The following is a 25,036-nucleotide window of genomic DNA, read 5'->3' as shown; positions in this document are numbered from 1 at the left end:
TCCTCCCCTCACCAGCCTCCACTGATTTCCAGTGTTGCGTTTCTCTTTAGAGTATGTAATCTCCAGTGTGTGCTGTGTTTTATTGTTCTGAAAGTGAGAGAGCAGACCCCCACTACTGCAGAGACAGACTCACTGAGGGATCCAACATCAACAAATCCCTGGTGACACTGGGTATCGTCATCTCTGCTCTGGGTAAATAAAGGGGACTTTTCATTTCACATGAACATCTTTAATTCATACAGGGTGATATGAACATCTGTAGTTCATACAGGGTGATATGAACATCTGTAGTTCATACAGGGTGACATGAACATCTGTAGTTCATACAGGGTGATATGAACATCTGTAGTTCATACAGGGTGATATGAACATCTGTAGTTCATACAGGGTGATATGAACATCTGTAGTTCATACAGGGTGACATGAACATCTGTAGTTCATACAGGGTGATATGAACATATTTCATTCATACAGGGTGATATGAACATGTGTAGTTCATACAGGGTGATATTTGTAGATCATGTTCTCTACATACAGAAGTATGCCTCACGTAACTGACCCAGTGCCATACAGTCTGCACTGTGAGAGGAGCCAAGCGAGACTACCCTACTTTTAACACAATCCGTTACCCTGTCCCTGTATCTCTCCCTAACTCTGTCTCTATCTGTCCCTTTCTCTTTCCCTGTCTTTGTCTCTGTTCCTGTCTCTATAACCCAACCCTCCCCTTGTCTCTGTCCGTCCCTCTCTAGCCCAGAACTCTCAGATGTCCAGTAGTTGTCAGAGCATCAACAGTGTGGCCAGTGAGGGCGAGGGCAGCAGTCTGTCTGGTGGTGGTGGTGGAGGAGGGAGAAGACACTGCTTCATCCCCTACAGGGACTCAGTCCTCACCTGGCTCCTCAAGGACAGCCTGGGAGGAAACGCTAAGACCATCATGATCGCCAGTGAGTTGTAGTGTCTTCCTACAACGGCCGTGTGGAACACTGCCACTGAGTCTGGCAAGCGAGACTATCCACTCACAAACATTGGCTAAACACATTTGTGTAAACTAGTGGGACTAGAGGGAAGTACTTGATCAAATCAAAGTTTATTTGTCACGTGCGCCGAATACATCAGGTGTAGTAGACATTACAGTGAAATGCTTACTTGATGTAATGGTACCAATGTTTGTTGGACTTTGGAATTATAAGATGGACATTGTCTTTTTTCCCAGACCAATAGTAGTTGTTGATTGAGTCACAGAGGTTGTAATGGCTGTAGTGTTATTGTTACAGTATTGAGTCACAGAGGTTGTAATGGCTGTAGTGGTATTGTTACAGTATTGAGTCACAGAGGTTGTAATGGCTGTAGTGTTGTTGTTACAGTATTGAGTCACAGAGGTTGTAATGGCTGTAGTGGTATTGTTACAGTATTGAGTCACAGAGGTTGTAATGGCTGTAGTGTTATGGTTACAGTATTGAGTCACAGAGGTTGTAATGGCTGTAGTGTTATTGTTACAGTATTGAGTCACAGAGGTTGTAATGGCTGTAGTGTTATGGTTACAGTATTGAGTCACAGAGGTTGTAATGGCTGTAGTGTTATGGTTACAGTATTGAGTCACAGAGGTTGTAATGGCTGTAGTGTTATTGTTACAGTATTGAGTCACAGAGGTTGTAATGGCTGTAGTGTTATGGTTACAGTATTGAGTCACAGAGGTTGTAATGGCTGTAGTGTTATTGTTACAGTATTGAGTCACAGAGGTTGTAATGGCTGTAGTGTTATTGTTACAGTATTGAGTCACAGAGGTTGTAATAGCTGTAGTGTTATTGTTACAGTATTGAGTCACAGAGGTTGTAATGGCTGTAGTGTTATTGTTACAGTATTGAGTCACAGAGGTTGTAATGGCTGTAGTGTTATTGTTACAGTATTGAGTCACAGAGGTTGTAATGGCTGTAGTGCTATTGTTACAGTATTGAGTCACAGAGGTTGTAATGGCTGTAGTGTTGTTGTTACAGTATTGAGTCACAGAGGTTGTAATGGCTGTAGTGTTATTGTTACAGTATTGAGTCACAGAGGTTGTAATGGCTGTAGTGTTATTGTTACAGTATTGAGTCACAGAGGTTGTAATGGCTGTAGTGTTGTTGTTACAGTATTGAGTCACAGAGGTTGTAATGGCTGTAGTGTTATTGTTACAGTATTGAGTCACAGAGGTTGTAATGGCTGTAGTGCTATTGTTACAGTATTGAGTCACAGAGGTTGTAATGGCTGTAGTGTTGTTGTTACAGTATTGAGTCACAGAGGTTGTAATGGCTGTAGTGTTATTGTTACAGTATTGAGTCACAGAGGTTGTAATGGCTGTAGTGCTATTGTTACAGTATTGAGTCACAGAGGTTGTAATGGCTGTAGTGTTGTTGTTACAGTATTGAGTCACAGAGGTTGTAATGGCTGTAGTGTTATTGTTACAGTATTGAGTCACAGAGGTTCTAATGGCTGTAGTGTTATTGTTACAGTATTGAGTCACAGAGGTTGTAATGGCTGTAGTGTTATTGTTACAGTATTGAGTCACAGAGGTTGTAATGGCTGTAGTGTTATTGTTACAGTATTGAGTCACAGAGGTTGTAATGGCTGTAGTGTTATTGTTACAGTATTGAGTCACAGAGGTTGTAATGGCTGTAGTGTTGTTGTTACAGTATTGAGTCACAGAGGTTGTAATGGCTGTAGTGTTATTGTTACAGTATTGAGTCACAGAGGTTGTAATGGCTGTAGTGTTATTGTTACAGTATTGAGTCACAGAGGTTGTAATGGCTGTAGTGTTATTGTTACAGTATTGAGTCACAGAGGTTGTAATGGCTGTAGTGTTATTGTTACAGTATTGAGTCACAGAGGTTGTAATGGCTGTAGTGTTATGGTTACAGTATTGAGTCACAGAGGTTGTAATGGCTGTAGTGTTATGGTTACAGTATTGAGTCACAGAGGTTGTAATAGCTGTAGTGTTATTGTTACAGTATTGAGTCACAGAGGTTGTAATGGCTGTAGTGGTATTGTTACAGTATTGAGTCACAGAGGTTGTAATGGCTGTAGTGTTATTGTTACAGTATTGAGTCACAGAGGTTGTAATGGCTGTAGTGTTATTGTTACAGTATTGAGTCACAGAGGTTGTAATGGCTGTAGTGTTATTGTTACAGTATTGAGTCACAGAGGTTCTAATGGCTGTAGTGTTATTGTTACAGTATTGAGTCACAGAGGTTGTAATGGCTGTAGTGCTATTGTTACAGTATTGAGTCACAGAGGTTGTAATGGCTGTAGTGTTATTGTTACAGTATTGAGTCACAGAGGTTGTAATGGCTGTAGTGTTATTGTTACAGTATTGAGTCACAGAGGTTCTAATGGCTGTAGTGTTATTGTTACAGTATTGAGTCACAGAGGTTGTAATGGCTGTAGTGGTATTGTTACAGTATTGAGTCACAGAGGTTGTAATGGCTGTAGTGTTATTGTTACAGTATTGAGTCACAGAGGTTGTAATGGCTGTAGTGTTGTTGTTACAGTATTGAGTCACAGAGGTTGTAATGGCTGTAGTGTTATTGTTACAGTATTGAGTCACAGAGGTTCTAATGGCTGTAGTGTTATTGTTACAGTATTGAGTCACAGAGGTTGTAATGGCTGTAGTGCTATTGTTACAGTATTGAGTCACAGAGGTTGTAATGGCTGTAGTGTTATTGTTACAGTATTGAGTCACAGAGGTTGTAATGGCTGTAGTGTTATTGTTACAGTATTGAGTCACAGAGGTTGTAATGGCTGTAGTGTTATTGTTACAGTATTGAGTCACAGAGGTTGTAATGGCTGTAGTGTTATTGTTACAGTATTGAGTCACAGAGGTTGTAATGGCTGTAGTGTTGTTGTTACAGTATTGAGTCACAGAGGTTGTAATGGCTGTAGTGTTATTGTTACAGTATTGAGTCACAGAGGTTGTAATGGCTGTAGTGTTATTGTTACAGTATTGAGTCACAGAGGTTGTAATGGCTGTAGTGTTATTGTTACAGTATTGAGTCACAGAGGTTGTAATGGCTGTAGTGGTATTGTTACAGTATTGAGTCACAGAGGTTGTAATGGCTGTAGTGTTATTGTTACAGTATTGAGTCACAGAGGTTGTAATGGCTGTAGTGTTGTTGTTACAGTATTGAGTCACAGAGGTTGTAATGGCTGTAGTGTTATTGTTACAGTATTGAGTCACAGAGGTTCTAATGGCTGTAGTGTTATTGTTACAGTATTGAGTCACAGAGGTTGTAATGGCTGTAGTGCTATTGTTACAGTATTGAGTCACAGAGGTTGTAATGGCTGTAGTGTTATTGTTACAGTATTGAGTCACAGAGGTTGTAATGGCTGTAGTGTTATTGTTACAGTATTGAGTCACAGAGGTTGTAATGGCTGTAGTGTTATTGTTACAGTATTGAGTCACAGAGGTTGTAATGGCTGTAGTGTTATTGTTACAGTATTGAGTCACAGAGGTTGTAATGGCTGTAGTGTTGTTGTTACAGTATTGAGTCACAGAGGTTGTAATGGCTGTAGTGTTATTGTTACAGTATTGAGTCACAGAGGTTGTAATGGCTGTAGTGTTATTGTTACAGTATTGAGTCACAGAGGTTGTAATGGCTGTAGTGTTATTGTTACAGTATTGAGTCACAGAGGTTGTAATGGCTGTAGTGGTATTGTTACAGTATTGAGTCACAGAGGTTGTAATGGCTGTAGTGTTATTGTTACAGTATTGAGTCACAGAGGTTGTAATGGCTGTAGTGTTATTGTTACAGTATTGAGTCACAGAGGTTGTAATGGCTGTAGTGTGTTGTAATGGCTGTAGTGTGTTGTAATGGCTGTAGTGGTATTGTTACAGTATTGAGTCACAGAGGTTGTAATGGCTGTAGTGTGTTGTAATGGCTGTAGTGTGTTGTAATGGCTGTAGTGTTATTGTTACAGTATTGAGTCACAGAGGTTGTAATGGCTGTAGTGTTATTGTTACAGTATTGAGTCACAGAGGTTGTAATGGCTGTAGTGTTATTGTTACAGTATTGAGTCACATAGGTTGTAATGGCTGTAGTGGTATTGTTACAGTATTGAGTCACAGAGGTTGTAATGGCTGTAGTGGTATTGTTACAGTATTGAGTCACAGAGGTTGTAATGGCTGTAGTGGTATTGTTACAGTATTGAGTCACAGAGGTTGTAATGGCTGTAGTGTGTTGTAATGGCTGTAGTGTGTTGTAATGGCTGTAGTGGTATTGTTACAGTATTGAGTCACAGAGGTTGTAATGGCTGTAGTGGTATTGTTACAGTATTGAGTCACAGAGGTTGTAATGGCTGTAGTGTTATTGTTACAGTATTGAGTCACAGAGGTTGTAATGGCTGTAGTGTTATTGTTACAGTATTGAGTCACAGAGGTTGTAATGGCTGTAGTGTTATTGTTACAGTATTGAGTCACAGAGGTTGTAATGGCTGTAGTGTTATTGTTACAGTATTGAGTCACAGAGGTTGTAATGGCTGTAGTGTTATTGTTACAGTATTGAGTCACAGAGGTTGTAATGGCTGTAGTGTTATTGTTACAGTATTGAGTCACAGAGGTTCTAATAGCTGTAGTGTTATTGTTACAGTATTGAGTCACAGAGGTTGTAATGGCTGTAGTGTTATTGTTACAGTATTGCGTCACAGAGGTTCTAATAGCTGTAGTGGTATTGTTACAGTATTGAGTCACAGAGGTTGTAATGGCTGTAGTGTGTTGTAATGGCTGTAGTGTGTTGTAATGGCTGTAGTGGTATTGTTACAGTATTGAGTCACAGAGGTTGTAATGGCTGTAGTGGTATTGTTACAGTATTGAGTCACAGAGGTTGTAATGGCTGTAGTGGTATTGTTACAGTATTGAGTCACAGAGGTTGTAATGGCTGTAGTGTTATTGTTACAGTATTGAGTCACAGAGGTTGTAATGGCTGTAGTGTTATTGTTACAGTATTGAGTCACAGAGGTTGTAATGGCTGTAGTGTTATTGTTACAGTATTGAGTCACAGAGGTTGTAATGGCTGTAGTGTTATTGTTACAGTATTGAGTCACAGAGGTTGTAATGGCTGTAGTGGTATTGTTACAGTATTGAGTCACAGAGGTTGTAATGGCTGTAGTGTTATTGTTACAGTATTGAGTCACAGAGGTTGTAATGGCTGTAGTGTTATTGTTACAGTATTGAGTCACAGAGGTTGTAATGGCTGTAGTGTTATTGTTACAGTATTGAGTCACAGAGGTTGTAATGGCTGTAGTGGTATTGTTACAGTATTGAGTCACAGAGGTTGTAATGGCTGTAGTGTTATTGTTACAGTGGTAAATGTGATTCCCTGTCTGTTGCAGCTGTGTCCCCATCCAGTAGCAGCTACAATGAGACTCTCAGCACCCTGCGCTATGCTTCTCACGCTAGGAACATCGTCAACAAGCCCAGGGTCAATGAGGTAAGGCTTCTGGAGATGTTGTTCTGTATTTGTGGGGCCATTGCCTTGTCATGTCATCCACTGCCTTTTATTACTGTGAGGTATGAATTTGTTCAGTTGGGCACACCGTAGCGAAACGTTTTCAAATGAAAAGTGATGTCTGTCTACAGGATGCCAGTGTGAGGCTGATCAGAGAGCTACGTGAGGAGATAGACAGGCTGAAGAGTATGCTTCTCAGCTTCGAGATGGTACTTATCCTCCTGGATTATTATTAGGAATGGAATCATCTGAGATCACGTGGTTTTGATTTCAGATTATTAGTGCTAACTGCCTTCATGTTATTTGTCTTGCTAAATTGACCAAAATGAATTATTTCTCCTTTTATTCCATCGTAGCAACGGAATCCTAGCCCTTCTCTGAGTGATCAGAGAGACGGGAGTCTGTCTGACATCGTGTTGCAGAACGAACTAAAGGTAGAGTAACGATCCATTAGATATCGACTTGACGCTGCTCTAGAATTGTATTCTCCACTTTTACTTATTTGATCCTTTCCTGACATCACTACTCTCCACTTTCCCTGACCCTACTGTCTCCAGCTGAAAGGACTTTACATGCATTTTCAATTCATTCAAACCAATCAATCAGTCAATCAATCCTCTTCCATCCTCCAGGTGGATGAGCTGACGAAGGACTGGTCAGAGAGCTGGCGGGACAAGAAGGAGCTGTTGGAACAGTACAGTGTGGATATCAACAGAGACCGGGGTGGGTTCCTCATCCACTCCCTCTTACCACATCTCATTACCCTGGACCGGGACGTACTCAGCACCGGGGTCACCATTTATCACCTCAGGGTATATATAATACACACCTTAGGATACTAACATATACTTCCTCATCCACTTCCTGTTACCTTCTATCACCTCAGGGTATGAGCACACACACATGTATACACAGACCAGAAACATACACTCACATACACACACATGGGCACGCAGACACACACACACACACACACACACACACACACACACACACACACACACACACACACACACACACACACACACACACACACACACACACACACACACACACACACACATATACACACACACACACACACACAAGTATTCACAACCACGGAACCATTGACATACTTCTATACTACCTCTGTGCTTTCTGTTCTTGACTTTCTCTGACTAAAATGTCACTCTTTTGGTCTATTACATTCTGTTCTTCCTTGTCTCTCTGTTCTGCTCGCTGTACCAGATGCATCTCACTCCATCCTCTCTCATGTTTCTCCCTCGTTCCTGGTGTTTTCACTTCTCTAATGGCTGAATGTGATTGGATAAGAGGCATTCCGTTGTGAGGCGCTCAGGGGACATAGCTACGACTGTCCTGATTCTGACAACGGATAGAATGTCTTTAGGCCTGGCGATTATACCACTGTATTTAAAGAGCGGAAACCACCTGGGAATCCATAGTGTTCCTGTAGTTACATAATATAGCCTTTTTCCCCACAAGATAGCATTTGTTAAACAAATACTTGTTTTTCTGACAGGTAGCCTAAGTGTAGGGGTCAGAGTTTAAAACAATATTTCTGTCATTTAGCAGACACTCTTCTCCATAGCATCTTACGGAAGCAGTTAGAGTTATGTGCTTTTCTCAAGACACATCGATAGATTTTTCACGTAGTCGGCTTTGGGATTTGAACCAGCAATCTGTCAACGCTCTTAACCGCTAGGCTACCTGACGCCAGAGTTCTGTGGAAGTCATAATTTGACATAGTAGAACACTGTGTCTTAGTCATTTTATCTCAACCCAACTATTTCAACCCAACTGTGCGTTTGTTGATTTATTTTTCTCAACAATCCACTGTTTAAATTCTCTGTCATCCTAAACTCTTGGCTGCCCTCTGTCTGTTGTAGGAGGGGGTAACAAGGATTGGACCTCAGGACAAACTGGTTGAATCACAAATAGGTAGGCAGATGTCATATAGATATTGCGCATGCAATACATGTATTTTGGGGAGAATTGCAACTTCAAATGTATGTTTTATGTTTTAGTCCTTGTGCTATGTCTTTCCTCTCCAGTCCTCCAGGGCGGCACCACCTGTGAGATAGAGAACCAGTCTGGGGTTGTGACCCTGAGGCCGCTGCCAGGGACTGTCTGCATGATCAAAGACAGGGAGGTGACGGAGCCCTGCAGACTGGCACAAGGTAGGCTCTCACCTGGTTCTCACAAACTTTTTAATCTCTGGTCAAAGAGTGTCTTTCTCGTTACACTTCAGTTGATGGCTTGCAGTACCCAAAGGAGCATTTAGAGTAGCGCTTTGGGCCTCAACAGCCACCTCAATTCTTCAGTTTGTATCTCTATCTATCTTCAGGGACCTTGATCACTCTTGGAGGGGTCCACAAGTTCCGTTTCAACCACCCAGCAGAGGCTGAGGTCATGAGAGAACGGAGACGGGTGGGTACTACTGACCAGTAATGTTGTGATCGTGATGAAGCTCCTGATTTTTGGGGGGATTGATTGATAACTCATATTATCCGCTTGACAGGCCAGTGAAGGTGCACAGAACTGCAACTACAATGATTTTCAAGCCTTGACCTCTGATTCCAGGTAAACACACACCTGAATGTGAACTCACCACCACCCACTGACACAGGTCAGGAGCATCTCTGAATACTGCTCACTACACGTGTTGAAAGGATTCTGCTGAGTAAAGCGCCACTGGCCAAACCCTCCTCTAAACCGGACGGCGCTGAGCCAATTGTTTCTGCTGAGCTCCCATAGTAGACCCATTGCATACATATTTGATATGTAGTCTTTGTAGTACAACCTACCGATGGTGCAGGTGCAAGGCATAAAATGGTGAATACTTCATGCATGTTGTTCATTTATATGAGAGAGAGAGAGAGAGAGAAAGAGAGAGAGAGCTTACATCAGTGTCTTGGCGGAATCACAACTTGATGTTGACATGCAAGGCTTGGCCGTTGCTTGGTTACAGTAGAGGATGCTACATTAAACTCAACAACAGGAACTCTATATAAACTCTGCCAAGGAGCCAGTAAAAGAGTGTTTTGCGATGATGGCCGTTTTAGGGATCTTAACGGTTGGGGTAAATGATCAGAACTAGGTTTTTAATATCTCTATTCTATTGTCTCCTCTTTGTACTTGGTATTGTCTGACTTTACCTCTTGGTTATAGAAAGATATGTTTTGGTTTGCTCAGCTCAAATGTTTGTAGATCAAAAGGCATATACTGGAAGAAAGAAAAAAACACACTCACTGAAACTTTCTTTCAGCTTAAATGTAAAAATGTTTTGCAGCAGAGGTCAAAATCAACGGATGCGTTGCGGCGGCAGACTCCGGCAGCGTTTGGAGAGCTTCAAATGAAGAATAATATACAAAAAAGGTTGCCTGTTGCTCACAGGAGTTCTTCATTAAGCCTCTAGGGATCTGTGTTTGTAAGACATAGATATAAAATGGCTCTGTCTGTAACAGCAACTTTTCTCTATCACCTTCTCTCTTAAGTGGCTGTACAACTTCCAAACCTTGAAAGCTCAGCGACACACATCATGTCCGACCGCATTGAGGTGTCTGGCTACAGGGGACTTCTCGTCACCAGTTCTGATGTTGCTCTTGTGCTCTGTAATAATATTACTTTTCAATTGTCTCTTAGACTTTCCAACATAATAGATACAGAGACACTTCAGTAAATAGACCACAAATGTTCATTTTAAAGGAAATTCTACCCCTGACATACATTTCTTTCCTGTATGAGGGTGAGGAAAGACATTTCCCTTGATTATTGCATCACAGTTCACACAATTATGACATGGAAAATTGCTTGAGGGGAGGGTAGATAGACAATTCTGATGGGGGTAAATATTAATCTGCGCTTACCAGGCTGTCCCTTAGGTTTCTGGCACGTTTAAAAGTGAATTGAGGGATATTCTGAAAAGCCCGGCCCACAGAGGGCTCCATGCACGGAACATGCCAATGCTTTTTAATGGAGGATTTAACAGTCTGAGAGGGAGGGAAATACGTAGAAGAAAAAGACAGTAGCCTGATCATTGGGAGGGGCAGGTTTAGGAGTCAATAAGCGTGTAACATTACGTACTTTACAAACACACTTATCCAACAACTTCTTATCATAACCCTTGGAGGCAAACCAATCGCACAAGGTGGTGGCATGTTTTTCTAATTCATTATCAGCAATACATATTCTTCTGACCCTCAGCAGCTGGCTGTAAGGTAGACTATTGTCTACGAGTAGACGGATGGTAACTTGAATAATGCAGGAAATTGTTTATATTCGTCTTCTGGCGATACAGTGGTCTGAAGTCCATTGTCTTTGCTAACCAGTACATCCAAAGAAGAAACAGTTTCCTCATTGGATTCCAGAGTGAATTTCATAGCAGGCAACCTGAAATGAATGTACAGTCTGAACTCTTCCAGTTGCTCATATGTCCCACTCCAAATTTTAAAAAACATTAATGTAGCAGAACCAACATTTCAAAAGGGGGAAAAATGTATTAACATTATAAACCAATCGTCAAACTTCCCCATAAATAAATGTGTGTAATTCGGTGTGAATGGGGACCCCATCGCAGTGTCCTGTGGCTGGATCTAGAAAACATTCTCAAAGACGTTCTTGGTTAAAAAGTCAGGGGGAGGCCCATGTTCAACTCTCTTGTCTACCTCAAAGTATAATTGTGTATAACTGTGTCATATATGTGTGAAATATTATTTGTGTATCTGTATGTGAACAGGGTTGGAGGAGAGGCAGTCCAGGGGCAGACGGGTGACCATGAGGCTGAGGGTAAGGAGCCTCCTCCCAGGCAGCAGTGTGTTGAGGACCAGCTGAGGTGCGTGGAGGAGCAGAGGGGGTATGTGGAGTGTCTACGCCAAGAAATCCAGACTGAACAGAGACAAGCTGAGAGAGATCTAGAGAGAGAACAGGCCCATCTGAGACAACGACACACTGACAGTGAGTACACCTCTACTTAAATATAGGCTACAGTACTAAATACATAGGATATACTTTGAGAGAATAGCTTAAATATTTATTTCTTATATGTGTCTCTGTAGAATTAAGTTATACAAGAAAATGATCACGTTTTGTATGTGCATGTTCAATCTGCTCTCTTTTATCTGCCTTCAGTCCAGCAGTGGATCTTACAAGAGAAGCAGCGTCTGGCAGCTATAACGTTAGAGGAAAGAGGAACTCAGGAGTTTAGTGTACAGACTGATCCTTTACAGACTGATCCTATACAGGCTGATCCTTTACAGACCGATCCTATACAGACTGATCCTTTACCAGCTGATCCTATACCAGCTGATCTTATACCAGCTGATCCTATACCAACTGATCATATACCAACTGATCCTATACCAACTGATCCTATACCAGCTCCCATCCTAGACAGCCTGCTAACGGAAGATTCGGAAGGTTCTGATGAAGAGTGTGATCAAAGAGTTGCTCCGCCCTCTAAAGTGGTTCTATACAGGAAGAAGGTGGTTCAGGATGAGCTCTTAAGACATCATGCCCTGCGGCGCGCCGAGAGCCATGTTCGACGCAAAAGGCTGCAATACCAGCTGGAGAGGATCGCTCGCAAGCGCCATCTACTGGAGGCTAAGAGGGAACTGCAGAGGCTAGAGAAGGCCCTGCCACCTGGACTAGAGAGCCCTGTGTCTCCTGGCCTGGGGTCCCCCTCAAGGTCAAGAGGACGTCAACCTGTTTTGCGCAGGCATTCTGTCTCATCAGACCTTCTGTCCCGCTTATACCCCCAACACACCCCAATCTTCAGGTCAGCACAAGTAGGCTAGTCTCCCACAAATATATTTATTCAAGCTAATATTTAGCATAATGGAATAATGTAAATTATAATGTCCTTATCCCTTGTTTTGTTTTGTTTTCCCCAACAGCCACTTCCTGAAGAGAAACAAACCATCTGAACTGACATTTGGATCCATCGGTTCCAGGCAGTGGGTGTCTGATGAATGTCTTCCACGCGAGAGGACAAGGAGTCGCTCCAACACATTCTCCTCAGGAACACGACACAGTAGTCAGGTGCATGGGTACAGGAGTAGAGCAAGTTCCTCAGAAAACCTCAAGCCGCCTGTGAAGGAGGAGGCTCTAGTCCAGCCGCCATGTCATGAAAGACCAGAGAGGAAACCACTGCTTCCATTTACATTCAAGAACAATCAGAACCCATCACAATCACCAGATGGAGTGACCCTACAGTCAAGCAGTAATGTCATCATAAAGGGACCAACAGTTACAGTAAGCAAATCTAGCAGTCTGACTCAGCGGGCTCCATGTCAGGGAGTGAAGAGCCTTCCCCGTGGTAGTAGCAAAGGCGTGGAAACGATCCGGAAGGTCTTATCACGATCAGTCGGCCCTGGGATAAAGACACCATTAGCCAGGGTGTTTAGAAAACCACCATCAGGATTGAGTATTGGAGGCAGAGGGACCAAGCCTAGTGGTAAAACAGCAAGCCGATTTGACTGGAAACAAAAGCGAGGTGTAGAAGGCGTCAAAATGAGCAGGAAGAAATGCACGATGAAAACAACTGTCTCATGTGAGGACCTTGATCAGAAGACTCCTTCACATGATTGTGGGTGGAGACAAAAACGGTGGCATAGTGCAGAGACTCTGATGAACCAGACTAGCACCTTAAGGTGGGTGGAAAGACCGCAGGGATTGGGACTGGCAGGATCGGAGAAGTATGACGGTGAGGAAGAAGAAAAGGGGGAAGAGGAGCGTGACCAATCATCAGACGGTGACAGCTTGTTCTCTGTGGACTCCCTGTCCTCAGTCTACGCTACAGCCCTGGCAGAGCAGCTGAAGCAGGAGGAGGCTATCCAGAGCGAAGGAGAGAGTGAAGACAGTCAGATGTCGAAGGACTCACTGGCTATGGAGAGCAGAGGGAAGCATATTGCAGCAAGGCCTGCACAGAGACGGACTGTGGTAGTACCCAGTCACTCTGCGGTGAGGGGTTTTCTCAATCCCTCGATTGGAAAAACTATAAACATGGCGTCGGAGATTCAGCCAACTGAAGAGGGAAGAGAAGACATTGGGAAATCTAATGAAATGCCAGCAGAGGCTTACTGGAGCCATCATGGCGGTCCTAAAACCCGAGTCAATAAAGCAACCGGTGCAACAAGGGAATCACTGTACCAGAATCAGCCAGCAACAGAACCCAGGTGTAGGGACCCTGTATCAAAGCTGAGTGAAGAGCTTGGGCATGTCCACACCATGTTGACCAGCAGCCCGTGCTCTCTGAGCAGCTGTAGTGTGGGGGAACCAGAGAGTTTGCTAGTGCTTACAGATACATGGTCCTACACTGATGCAGCAGATAGTCCTAGGATACTTAGGGACTCTGCCGTGTTGAGGAGGAGGATGGTATTTAGTCATGGTGCGTTGGACAGCAACAGTAGTCCCAGCCCCATCAGTGTGGATCTGTCTGACTGTCGGTGTGGATTTGGATCCACTGGATCCCATAGCTCTGCATCTACCGACAGCACAGAGGGTGAACATGTTCCAGTAGAGGAACAAAGACTTGGGGTTTCAACTGATTCTTTGAATTTCCCTGATTCTCAGCTTCTCCAAATGTCACCTCTACATTTGATGATGCCATTGAATCATGAGGCGGTGTGTTGTAAGGGCTATTTTGAACGTCAGTTAGTCAGTTCAGGAGGCTTGCTGAAGGGATCTATTCATGATCCAGGTTTACACCAAAATCAAAGTACACATGTCTCAGCAGAGCTTCCTTCACATAGATCTGCATGTGCTCCAACCATTGACTATAAGATTCAATGCACCCCATCAACATCAACATTGGAGGCTGACATTTTTCATGGGCCTCAGATGCAGCAGGTCACATTATCTCCAGAAGTGATGTTTGTGGGAGTAGCAGACCTAACAAACTACACTGATACTAGTTTGTCTACCTACAGTCATCAGTCAAAAGCCAGTCTGTTAACTTCCCCTAAAACTGAAGGTGAGATGTTGAATGAGACACCTGCCATCGAAAGTGCCCCAAATAATTATTCTGGAGATAATGAACTATGCAATTTAGATGGAGACATGGAAGAAGTCAGAGAAGAGGAGTTTTGCAAAGCAAGCAATACCAAAGACTTATCACTTGAAAGTGAGTTTAAAATTCTGCAAAAGCTTGAAGCCAAAGTCACAGAGCAGGACTGTGTGTTGCCAGAGCAGGCCTGTGTGTTGCCAGAGCAGGACTGTGTGTTGTTAGAGAAGGACTGTGTGTTGCCAGAGCAGGCCTGTGTGTTGCCAGAGCAGGGCTGTGTGTTGTCAGAACAGGCCTGTGTGTTGTCAGAACAGGACTGTGTGTTGTCAGAACAGGCCTGTGTGTTGTCAGAGCAGGCCTGTGTGTTGCCAGAGCAGGGCTGTGTGTTGTCAGAACAGGCCTGTGTGTTGTCAGAACAGGACTGTGTGTTGTCAGAACAGGCCTGTGTGTTGCCAGAGCAGGACTGTGTGATGTCAGAACAGGCCTGTGTGTTGCCAGAACAGGACTGTGTGTTGTCAGAGCAGGACTGTGTGTTGTCAGAGCATGAGTTTTTCAAAGTGTCTTTCATAAAGAAGAACAAAGGCCTGCAGGACAGTTTCATTGGCAGCTTGAAAATTCCAAAGAGGAGCAACGGAGGGGACTTCGTAGCGTTCTCTACTGTAACAGTCAAGAACAGCCAGGAAGTTATTTCACCAGATGACAACAATAACACCAGTGAATTAAAAGACAAACAAACTTCCTCTGCAGTCGATTCATTTAAACTAAATCTGAGCTGCAATGAATGTCACTTCCAACAAGATACCTCTGCTTTAGCAGCAATGTCAGTGTCTGTGCACATATCCCATGAAAATCTCTCTCCATGTGGCCATAAAACCATTGACACAGGTGGCCATAAAGAGTCTCCTTTTGGAGAGAAGGCCGTTATTGAAAAGAGAAGAGAAGTAGAACAAGTTGAAGAAAGAGAAGTTCAAGGGCGGGGTGAAAAGCTAAACTCAGAAAGCAAGAGAAGAGAAGTAGAGAATGTTAGGTGGGGACATCACCATGGCGATAGTAACTGTAGTACATCAGACCACCGAATCTCAGAGGTGATGAAGGAGGATATGAGGATGTCATTCATAGATGGGGGTGGAGACAACAGTAACAGTGAACTGGACAGTCAAAGTAGTCAAATCCTTAATGCCTTGCCAACAAGTAATCCTAACAAAAGCGATTCACCAAAAGGTCTACAAGCAGTGGAGGATCATCAAATAGCTGATGATCCACTGGTTATCATTAAGCCAGGCTCTTGTTCAATATCAGAAAAGTCTTGTATCGGTTCTGAGATTCTAAAAATGGACAACACGACAGACATGGCAAACGTGAGCCACGGAAAGGTTCTTAGACTCTCTACTTCCATCAAATGTAATTCTATGAATCAACTAAGTTTGATAAGTAAAGAGAATGATCCAGACAGTAGGACAAAGATCTCCTCGGAGTCCCAGTTAAGTAAGAGCTTTCAAGAGAACGTGAGAGAAGTGCAACTGAAAAATGGAATAACTGATGTTGATGCAAGTCAGGGTCAGGATGCTTCTGGCTGTTCTGTCACTACACCGAATGCAAGTGTCAATTCTGGTGCAGCATCTTACGCCGTTAAAATCCATGAGATCCAATTAAGTCTGGCATTGAACAACCGAGGGAAACCTGAATACATCAACAAGCCTGTATTGCTGCCAATGGGATGTTCTTCAATGTCTACTTCCACTTCCACTGCACCCAAAGAATTCTTACTTTCTCAAGGGAAAGTGTTTGAAAGGGATGTCCCTTTTTCGCATATGGAGAACATAAAGAAACAAACAGGTCCTGAGATATATCATCCTCATCATGCTTGTCTTAGTAATAATGATAAACAAACTGTCAACCAGGCCGCTTCACCTGAGCAAAACCTGAAATCTAGTGCTCTACAACCTCTCCAGAACTGCCCAGGAACAGTGTCCTCAGTGACTACACCCCCAAATATGGCCTTTGCACATGCAAGGGACCTCATAATGGATTCAGAATATGAGGTTCAAGGCGAAAGCAAGAACCAATGCAAATTGACCTCAACGGGTGCAAGTGGACAACTTTACTTAAATGATTGTCATCGGCATGCAACTGTAGATTCACTCTTTGAAAAAAACGGGACTCAATGTACACCAGAAAACATTGAGAAGCACCACAACAGTCAACCACTCTCAAATAATTTATGTGAATCACAGAAGCTACAGGAGAAAGGCAGAAATCACATTGAGGTCAGAAAAGAGCTCCAAAAAGACCCTCCCTATGCCACAAATCTGAGTCAGGAACTACCACAGTCAAAATGCTCGTCTGAAACTCAGGTAGACAAATTTCATAAGACTTGTGTGACCGTCGATCCTGATCCTAAAGATAAACTTCCCAGTGTAAAACACAAAACATGTCATGTTGAAAAATGGCTGAAGGCTCAGTGCAATGTGAGCAACTTTGCCTCTGACAATACCAAAGATTGCCAAATGGCTAAAAATGAAGAAGGGGCAATGACTGATGGACCACTGGCAAAATGTCCTGGAACCTTGTTTGACGTACCAAGTAAAATAAATAGTATTGGATCTTCTCCATCCCAAATAACACATGGAAGTAGTGATGATAATGTGAAGATATTGGGTGACATTTGCAGAGATATCATGTCCAGAGAGGGAAATACCAAAACATCTAATCGCAGGCAATCTCATCGGTTCTGTGGCAGTAGTGTTGTTCATTGCAAAAAGGGAAAGTCCAAGAGGTTCAGAAGGTCCAAAGCCCAGGCACCTCCTAGCTCATCCTCTGACTCCACACTCAAGTCTTCCTCAGATGAAGAAGAGAAAATCCCTCCCAGGTTGGATCAAAACAGGTCTTCATCAACAAGAATGAAGTCAGGAACTCAAACTAATGGAAAAATAGAGGAGATGATTCAATGCAATGGTGGAGAAGTTTCTCTAGTGAAAAGACAATCACCACAGTCAAAAGACAATCACACTATGGAAGCTTGTACTGACCAGACCCCATATAAATATGATGGTAAAGCTGGAGTTGGCATCAGTTTGGGTCAGAAAGAACACAGCCCCAATGGACAATCACCACATATAGAGAAAAGGACAAATCGGGAGAAAATCATGTCCAGTATCAAAGAAACTGAGATGTCACACTACACACCAAAGACTCAAGATTCGCCAATGCATTTTGCCTCCAGCGACATCAATCCCTTTGCTCACCAATGGCAAGAAGAAGAGCCAAACCAAAGCTGCTACAAGAACCAGGTGTTTGGAAGTGCCGCTGACATTTCTTGTAAATCACCGCTGCTGGATTCCACTACCAAACGTATCATAAGATGCTGCAGTGTTGACAATGGTTTAAACGTGCAGAACTCTCCTTTCAACTCCCACCTGAGCACTTACGCCAACAACAAGGGACTATCCAGCACTCTGAGCAGCATGGAGGAAGATTTCAAAGATCAAACGTCCCTCAACGCCCATCTGAAAGAACGTACTAACCAAGTCTCCGGTGCTGACGATCACAATCAACAAATGACCCTGACCATGAGCTGTAACTCATCTTCTTGCTACAATGTATCTGGAGATCTTGGTAACAGCACTGGCCAAGTGGATGAGATCATGTTGGTTTATGACTCTTCAGAGCGGGCGTTTCAGGGTAACGGGTTTCAGAGATCTAAAACAAACACCAGATGTGACCAGAGCACCCAGACAACCTTCACTCAAGAAACCACGTCTCAGACAACAATCAACCATGGTGATCTACAGAGGAGAAACAACCGTCACAGAAAGAGCAGCACTCAGGTACCAGTGTCGCAGAAGACCACAGAGGCCTGTAGAGAGACCACCACATGGGACAGTCTTCAGAACATGTCTGAGCATCTCTCACAGCTGATAGTAAACACGTCTGATCTTCTGGGGAATGTTCAGGGTATGAGGTCTGGCGATAGCCTCAAACATAGCCTGATAAGAAATGTTAAATCTTCATCTCATCTGTACTCCTCCATAGATTGGAGGAAGAGAGACTGCTCAACCAAAACTGCAGTAGATATTGGGATCCAGACCGAAAGGACTTTAACACCCGTACAAGACAAACTGTCTATCCACCAAAGTCTGTCCACGGAGAGGTCCAAAGCCCATGAAGTTAATGTGATAGTCAAAGTGATTGGCTCAGAAGTTCTCAATGTGTCACAAGACAAAGGGCTTCCCCTTCAACATCAACTCAAGAAAGACCTGGATGATAATATTCAGAGCATGCCTGACCTGCGACTCAATGGCTCCACAGTTAACCAAAGATTTATCTTGGAACCAGAGAGTCTCCCGCACAAAGTCCCTTCCCTGGAGACTGTCCAACGTCACAATCATTCAAATCCTGCCATTCGTCATAGAAGCAATGAGGACCGCAATCCCGAAAGAGTGTCCTCCTCCAAAATCTTGGGAGTATCTGAAGTCTGCCATAATTTGTCAGAAATACTCAGACCAGAAAGCCATACTATCTTGAGAAGGAGTGACCCGGGAATAGGCTATAGAAAACAAGTGAGCTTCACAGACCGTGCATGCTCACCCATTCTCACTGTGGGTCCCAGGGCTGGTTCCAACCAGAGCAGAATAAAGTATTTACAGAGTCTCAAAGAAGAACAGAAGTTTGAGATGCAAAATAGAAGTAAAGACCACCTTTCGGACCAGTCAACACCTTGTTTAAGTTACAGCGGACACAAAACATGCATGTGTTTCATAAAGAATGATACGATTTCAGGACATGACTCCCTTCATCTGTGTGAGAAGCCAGGTGATAACTCCACCACAAAATCAATGGGATTGATATTCCTCGAGAATGTGAGTGCCCTCAGCCATTCAAGCCCAAAAGGGTCTGATGGATGCTCAGAAAGTCTTAGTTCGTCCATCGACAATTACATCCACAATGGAACCAGCGTTGTCATCCACGACGAAGAAAGGGAAATGAGCGTATGGCACAAAACCGGCCAACGTCCAATATGGTCCCTTCCTTCTGTTCTAAGCAGTAACAGAGTCACTATGCAGAACCACACCTCTCTCGCCTTTAGTCAGACTGGTGAGTCCAAACAGGAGGAGAAATCCTTCTCTACTTTTGGAGATCAACTAAGCTACAGAAGACATTCAATAGATTCCCACAACAGTAGATCATCAGAGCGTCCAGTGGAGCACGTCACTGGTGTTTATGAACATTCCCCTGTCAGTGACAGCACCATGCATGTTCAGGAGGATGACATGGCGGCGTTGGCCCCAAGCGAGTGCAACACAGACATTCTCGTGAACACCAACCCAGTCACCCACACTCCCAACTTCCAACACTCCCCACATCAGCTAGATCACCAGCGGCTCCCTGAGGACCTACCTGTGCACAACAAGTTCACCAACTGGTCTGGTATCAGTCAGCATCCCTCTGAGATAGGACGGACTAATAGTTTAATGAAACCAGCCGTGTATCTACCTACTGGTCATGAAGCACAGAGGAACCAGCCAGAGTGGGCTGAGCTGGAGAGCCAGGAGTCAAAGTCCAGCTTGAGTCCAGAGTCCATGTTCCATAAGGACAAGAAGACAAGAGAGATAGAGAGGCTACGTAAGGAGCGAGAGCAGGTCATTGCTACGGTCCAACTGAACATGAACCCTCATCATCTGACCGTGGAGCTGACTGAAGCCAAGCTGCACTACGGTCTGGGAGAGACGGACACGTTGTTAAAGATGCTGACATCTGGAGGAACCAAGGAGGAGGAACCGTCCCCTGTCCCCACCAAACAGCAGCTCTATGACCAGTAAGGTTAAATGTCTCTAAGGATGTGATTGTGTTGATATTATGATGTAATTACATTCATTTAAAATGGTAGTTTATAAAATGTAAATGATTCCCTATGTTCCTCTTGTATCAGGCACCGGAGGAGCATTGAGAGTTTGAGAAAGGACAGGGAAGCTCAGCTTCAGACCTGCCGTAGGGCTCACAGCCTCAGCCTCAGCAAGCACCACTTCACCCGGTACCCTCCTCAACCCAGATCCCCTCCTCAAAAAGACTCCAGAGTTTCAGCCCTGCCCAGTCGTTGCAGAGGCTACCTTCAACAGCTCCGTCAGGAGGTAGTGGCGAGCAGGATGTAAGACACTCCACAATCCACACCAAGTCACATTTTTGTTTTGATTATTTCTACGTTGCTCAACGGTTTTCCATGTCCAATTCTCAAGTGTCTGAAGTGTAAAACATTTTGTGACAAATATAATTCTATAAAGGACTTTATACAGTTGTCGATTGATTGATTCATCAATTGATTGATTGTAAATCTTCCTCATCTTTCCCCAGGATCCCAGATCCACCCAGAGGAGAGGGTGAATATCTTCCTGAGATAGAGCATCTTCTGCGTGACTACGGCCGTGCCCGTGAGGAGGCCATGACAGAGATATCCCGTGCACGGGAACGGCTCCGCGAGAGGACAGAGCAGGAGAAAAGACGGCTCCAGCAACAGACTCTGTCTCAGATGGTCAAGGTTAGTCACAGCAAGAAGTCATAGTTTCACACTCCGTAGACAGTTGAAAGCCCAAGATGTGTTCAGCATATTTTCTCCATGGATTTTTTTTTTTTTTTACATCGACTAGAAGGCGGAGCTCTTTTTCATGGATCCGGCACAAAGGACCATGAAAAAAAACTCACCTTATAGTGAGAGACTTACATTGTCCTCTGATCAGTTGCTGTTTTCCTAAAACATCTTTCTCTCTTCTCTGTCAACTGATAATGTATTCACATTTAGGATGACTTACGGTATCGGACCAGAGTCAGCAGCAGTACACTGTACACTGGGTCGAGTCTGAGCCTATCCTCTGGACCAACCTCTGGCTACAACAGTGGCAACACAGCTCAGCTGAAGGACGGCAGTAGACCCTCACTGACACAGGAGGTACCGTACCAGTCTTTGAAGATGTTTTTGCTGCTTTCTTAAGCCCAGGGACTGCACTCGAAAACAGGCACATTTACCTTTCTTAAGCCCAGGGACTGCACTCGAAAACAGGCACATTTACCTTTCTTAAGCCCAGGGACTGCACTCGAAAACAGGCACATTTACCTTTCTTAAGCCCAGGGACTGCACTCGAAAACAGGCACATTTACCTTTCTTAAGCCCAGGGACTGCACTCGAAAACAGGCACATTTACCTTTCTTAAGCCCAGGGACTGCACTCGAAAACAGGCACATTTACCTTTCTTAAGCCCAGGGACTGCACTCGAAAACAGGCACATTTACCTTTCTTAAGCCCAGGGACTGCACTCGAAAACAGGCACATTTACCTTTCTTAAGCCCAGGGACTGCACTCGAAAACAGGCACATTTACAGTAATGTTGATTAATTGCACTGTCCCTGAACAACTAATTTCAATAAAGTAAAGTTAATCCTAATGGCTGGTTTATAGTCAATTTGAGAACAGGTCTATAGAGCACAACACTCTTGGAAAAAAGGGTTCCAAAAGGGTTCTTCCGCTTTCCCCATAGCAGAACCCTCTTTGGTTCCAGATAGAACCCTTTTTTTTTTACAGCAGAACAATTTTTGGGTTCCATAAGAAATCCTCTGTAGAAAGGGCCATACATGTAACCCAAAACAGTTCTACCTGGAACCAAAAGGTTTCTTCTACCTGGAACCTAAAAGGGGTCTTCAAATGGTTATCCTATGGGGACAGCTGAAGAACCCTTTTAGGCTCTAGATAGCATATTCTTTTCTAATTGTGAAGAATATTACATATATCTATGGACAGTCGGTAGACTTACTGTAAATTAACCTTAAGGGTGTTGGAACTTGCAGCAGACTATATTCACTATGGTGCAATGCATCAGACAATTGTTTATTCAAATCAAATTGTATTTGTCACGTAGACATATTTAGCAGATGTTATTGCGGGTGTAGCGAAATGATTGTGTTTCTAGCTCCAACAGTGTAGTAATATCTAACAATTCACAACAATACACACAACCTAAAAGTAAAATAATAGAATTAAGGAATATAGAAATATTATTCAGTGTGTCAATGTGTTTGTATCCATCCCTATTCAAATCGACCAGGAATAAATAAAGAGCCCTAATGAATTCTCTGTGTTGTTTTTGTCTGGTGCCAGGTCACTGAGGTCCTGGGTGATGGGCTGAAGGTCAGGTCTCGCCCTCCCATCTGTGGTTCTCAGAGTGTGAAGACCCAGCGTGCCTGGCCCAGCGTCCCAGCGTGCCTGGCCCAGCGTGCCTGGCCCTCTGCCCAGGGTGAGGACTGTCTCACCACCACAAGACAGCAACCAATCTCTACATCTTCATCACACCTTCAACTGACTCAAAAAGGCTGTTATTTAGTCAGAACAGGATCACTATGAAATGATAATAAGACATTAAAAGGGGGGGTCATACATATTTAGGACAAGTCTTACATGACATTATAAATGCATTATGCATTATACTTGTGGGCTTTAAGTCAACTGTTACTTTGTTTTTAATACAAAATTCAAAAAGGCACTCGCACACCTGAGCTATCTTTTCTGCAGGGTCTTGGTAACAGTTGAATAAAATGAGAAAAAATAAGGAACTTGCAAGCTGCTCTTGATAGTATCACTGCTCTTTAATAAGCTTTACATATCGACCTCACGGCCTTCGTCAGAGCTTTACATATCGACCTCACGGTCTTACATTTACATTTACATTTAAGTCATTTAGCAGACGCTCTTATCCAGAGCGACTTACAAATTGGTGCATTCACCTTATGACATCCAGTGGAACAGCCACTTTACAATAGTGCATCTAAATCTTTTAAGGGGGGGGGGGGGGGCTGAGAAGGATTACTTTATCCTATCCTAGGTATTCCTTAAAGAGGTGGGGTTTCAGGTGTCTCCGGAAGGTGGTGATTGACTCCGCTGTCCTGGCGTCGTGAGGGAGTTTGTTCCACCATTGGGGGGCCAGAGCAGCGAACAGTTTTGACTGGGCTGAGCGGGAACTGTACTTCCTCAGTGGTAGGGAGGCGAGCAGGCCAGAGGTGGATGAACGCAGTGCCCTTGTTTGGGTGTAGGGCCTGATCAGAGCCTGGAGGTACTGAGGTGCCGTTCCCCTCACAGCTCCGTAGGCAAGCACCATGGTCTTGTAGCGGATGCGAGCTTCAACTGGAAGCCAGTGGAGAGAGCGGAGGAGCGGGGTGACGTGAGAGAACTTGGGAAGGTTGAACACCAGACGGGCTGCGGCGTTCTGGATGAGTTGTAGGGGTTTAATGGCACAGGCAGGGAGCCCAGCCAACAGCGAGTTGCAGTAATCCAGACGGGAGATGACAAGTGCCTGGATTAGGACCTGCGCCGCTTCCTGTGTGAGGCAGGGTCGTACTCTGCGGATGTTGTAGAGCATGAACCTACAGGAACGGGCCACCGCCTTGATGTTAGTTGAGAACGACAGGGTGTTGTCCAGGATCACGCCAAGGTTCTTAGCGCTCTGGGAGGAGGACACAATGGAGTTGTCAACCGTGATGGCGAGATCATGGAACGGGCAGTCCTTCCCCGGGAGGAAGAGCAGCTCCGTCTTGCCGAGGTTCAGCTTGAGGTGGTGATCCGTCATCCACACTGATATGTCTGCCAGACATGCAGAGATGCGATTCGCCACCTGGTCATCAGAAGGGGGAAAGGAGAAGATTAGTTGTGTGTCGTCTGCATAGCAATGATAGGAGAGACCATGTGAGGTTATGACAGAGCCAAGTGACTTGGTGTATAGCGAGAATAGGAGAGGGCCTAGAACAGAGCCCTGGGGGACACCAGTGGTGAGAGCACGTGGTGAGGAGACAGATTCTCGCCACGCCACCTGGTAGGAGCGACCTGTCAGGTAGGACGCAATCCAAGCGTGGGCCGCGCCGGAGATGCCCAACTCGGAGAGGGTGGAGAGGAGGATCTGATGGTTCACAGTATCGAAGGCAGCCGATAGGTCTAGAAGGATGAGAGCAGAGGAGAGAGAGTTAGCTTTAGCAGTGCGGAGCGCCTCCGTGATACAGAGAAGAGCAGTCTCAGTTGAATGACTAGTCTTGAAACCTGACTGATTTGGATCAAGAAGGTCATTCTGAGAGAGATAGCGGGAGAGCTGGCCAAGGACGGCACGTTCAAGAGTTTTGGAGAGAAAAGAAAGAAGGGATACTGGTCTGTAGTTGTTGACATCGGAGGGATCGAGTGTAGGTTTTTTCAGAAGGGGTGCAACTCTCGCTCTCTTGAAGACGGAAGGGACGTAGCCAGCGGTCAGGGATGAGTTGATGAGCGAGGTGAGGTAAGGGAGAAGGTCTCCGGAAATGGTCTGGAGAAGAGAGGAGGGGATAGGGTCAAGCGGGCAGGTTGTTGGGCGGCCGGCCGTCACAAGACGCGAGATTTCATCTGGAGAGAGAGGGGAGAAAGAGGTCAGAGCACAGGGTAGGGCAGTGTGAGCAGAACCAGCGGTGTCGTTTGACTTAGCAAACGAGGATCGGATGTCGTCGACCTTCTTTTCAAAATGGTTGACGAAGTCATCTGCAGAGAGGGAGGAGGGGGGAGGAG

General features: G+C 44.3%; 1 protein-coding gene across 1 annotated transcript in view; it reads left to right on the top strand.

Annotated features, from left to right (window-relative positions):
• The window catches only part of LOC139563807 (stAR-related lipid transfer protein 9-like), a 72,084-nt gene that overhangs the window by 38,941 nt on the left and 8,107 nt on the right, over nucleotides 1–25,036 (top strand). The window contains exons 10-26 of the mRNA XM_071382733.1: nucleotides 95–192; nucleotides 750–941; nucleotides 6,358–6,455; nucleotides 6,605–6,682; nucleotides 6,830–6,907; nucleotides 7,106–7,285; nucleotides 8,363–8,414; nucleotides 8,528–8,653; nucleotides 8,821–8,903; nucleotides 8,995–9,056; nucleotides 11,212–11,429; nucleotides 11,604–12,249; nucleotides 12,368–20,290; nucleotides 20,405–20,620; nucleotides 20,824–21,007; nucleotides 21,269–21,415; nucleotides 22,619–22,754. Coding sequence (XP_071238834.1) covers nucleotides 95–192; nucleotides 750–941; nucleotides 6,358–6,455; nucleotides 6,605–6,682; nucleotides 6,830–6,907; nucleotides 7,106–7,285; nucleotides 8,363–8,414; nucleotides 8,528–8,653; nucleotides 8,821–8,903; nucleotides 8,995–9,056; nucleotides 11,212–11,429; nucleotides 11,604–12,249; nucleotides 12,368–20,290; nucleotides 20,405–20,620; nucleotides 20,824–21,007; nucleotides 21,269–21,415; nucleotides 22,619–22,754 — 10,517 coding nt within the window. The remainder of the gene's footprint in view (nucleotides 1–94; nucleotides 193–749; nucleotides 942–6,357; nucleotides 6,456–6,604; nucleotides 6,683–6,829; nucleotides 6,908–7,105; nucleotides 7,286–8,362; nucleotides 8,415–8,527; nucleotides 8,654–8,820; nucleotides 8,904–8,994; nucleotides 9,057–11,211; nucleotides 11,430–11,603; nucleotides 12,250–12,367; nucleotides 20,291–20,404; nucleotides 20,621–20,823; nucleotides 21,008–21,268; nucleotides 21,416–22,618; nucleotides 22,755–25,036) is intronic.

This window comes from Salvelinus alpinus, chromosome 34 (assembly GCF_045679555.1).
Source record: "Salvelinus alpinus chromosome 34, SLU_Salpinus.1, whole genome shotgun sequence".
Lineage (NCBI taxonomy): Eukaryota > Metazoa > Chordata > Actinopteri > Salmoniformes > Salmonidae > Salvelinus > Salvelinus alpinus.
This window is presented reverse-complemented; position numbering and strand designations above follow the sequence as displayed.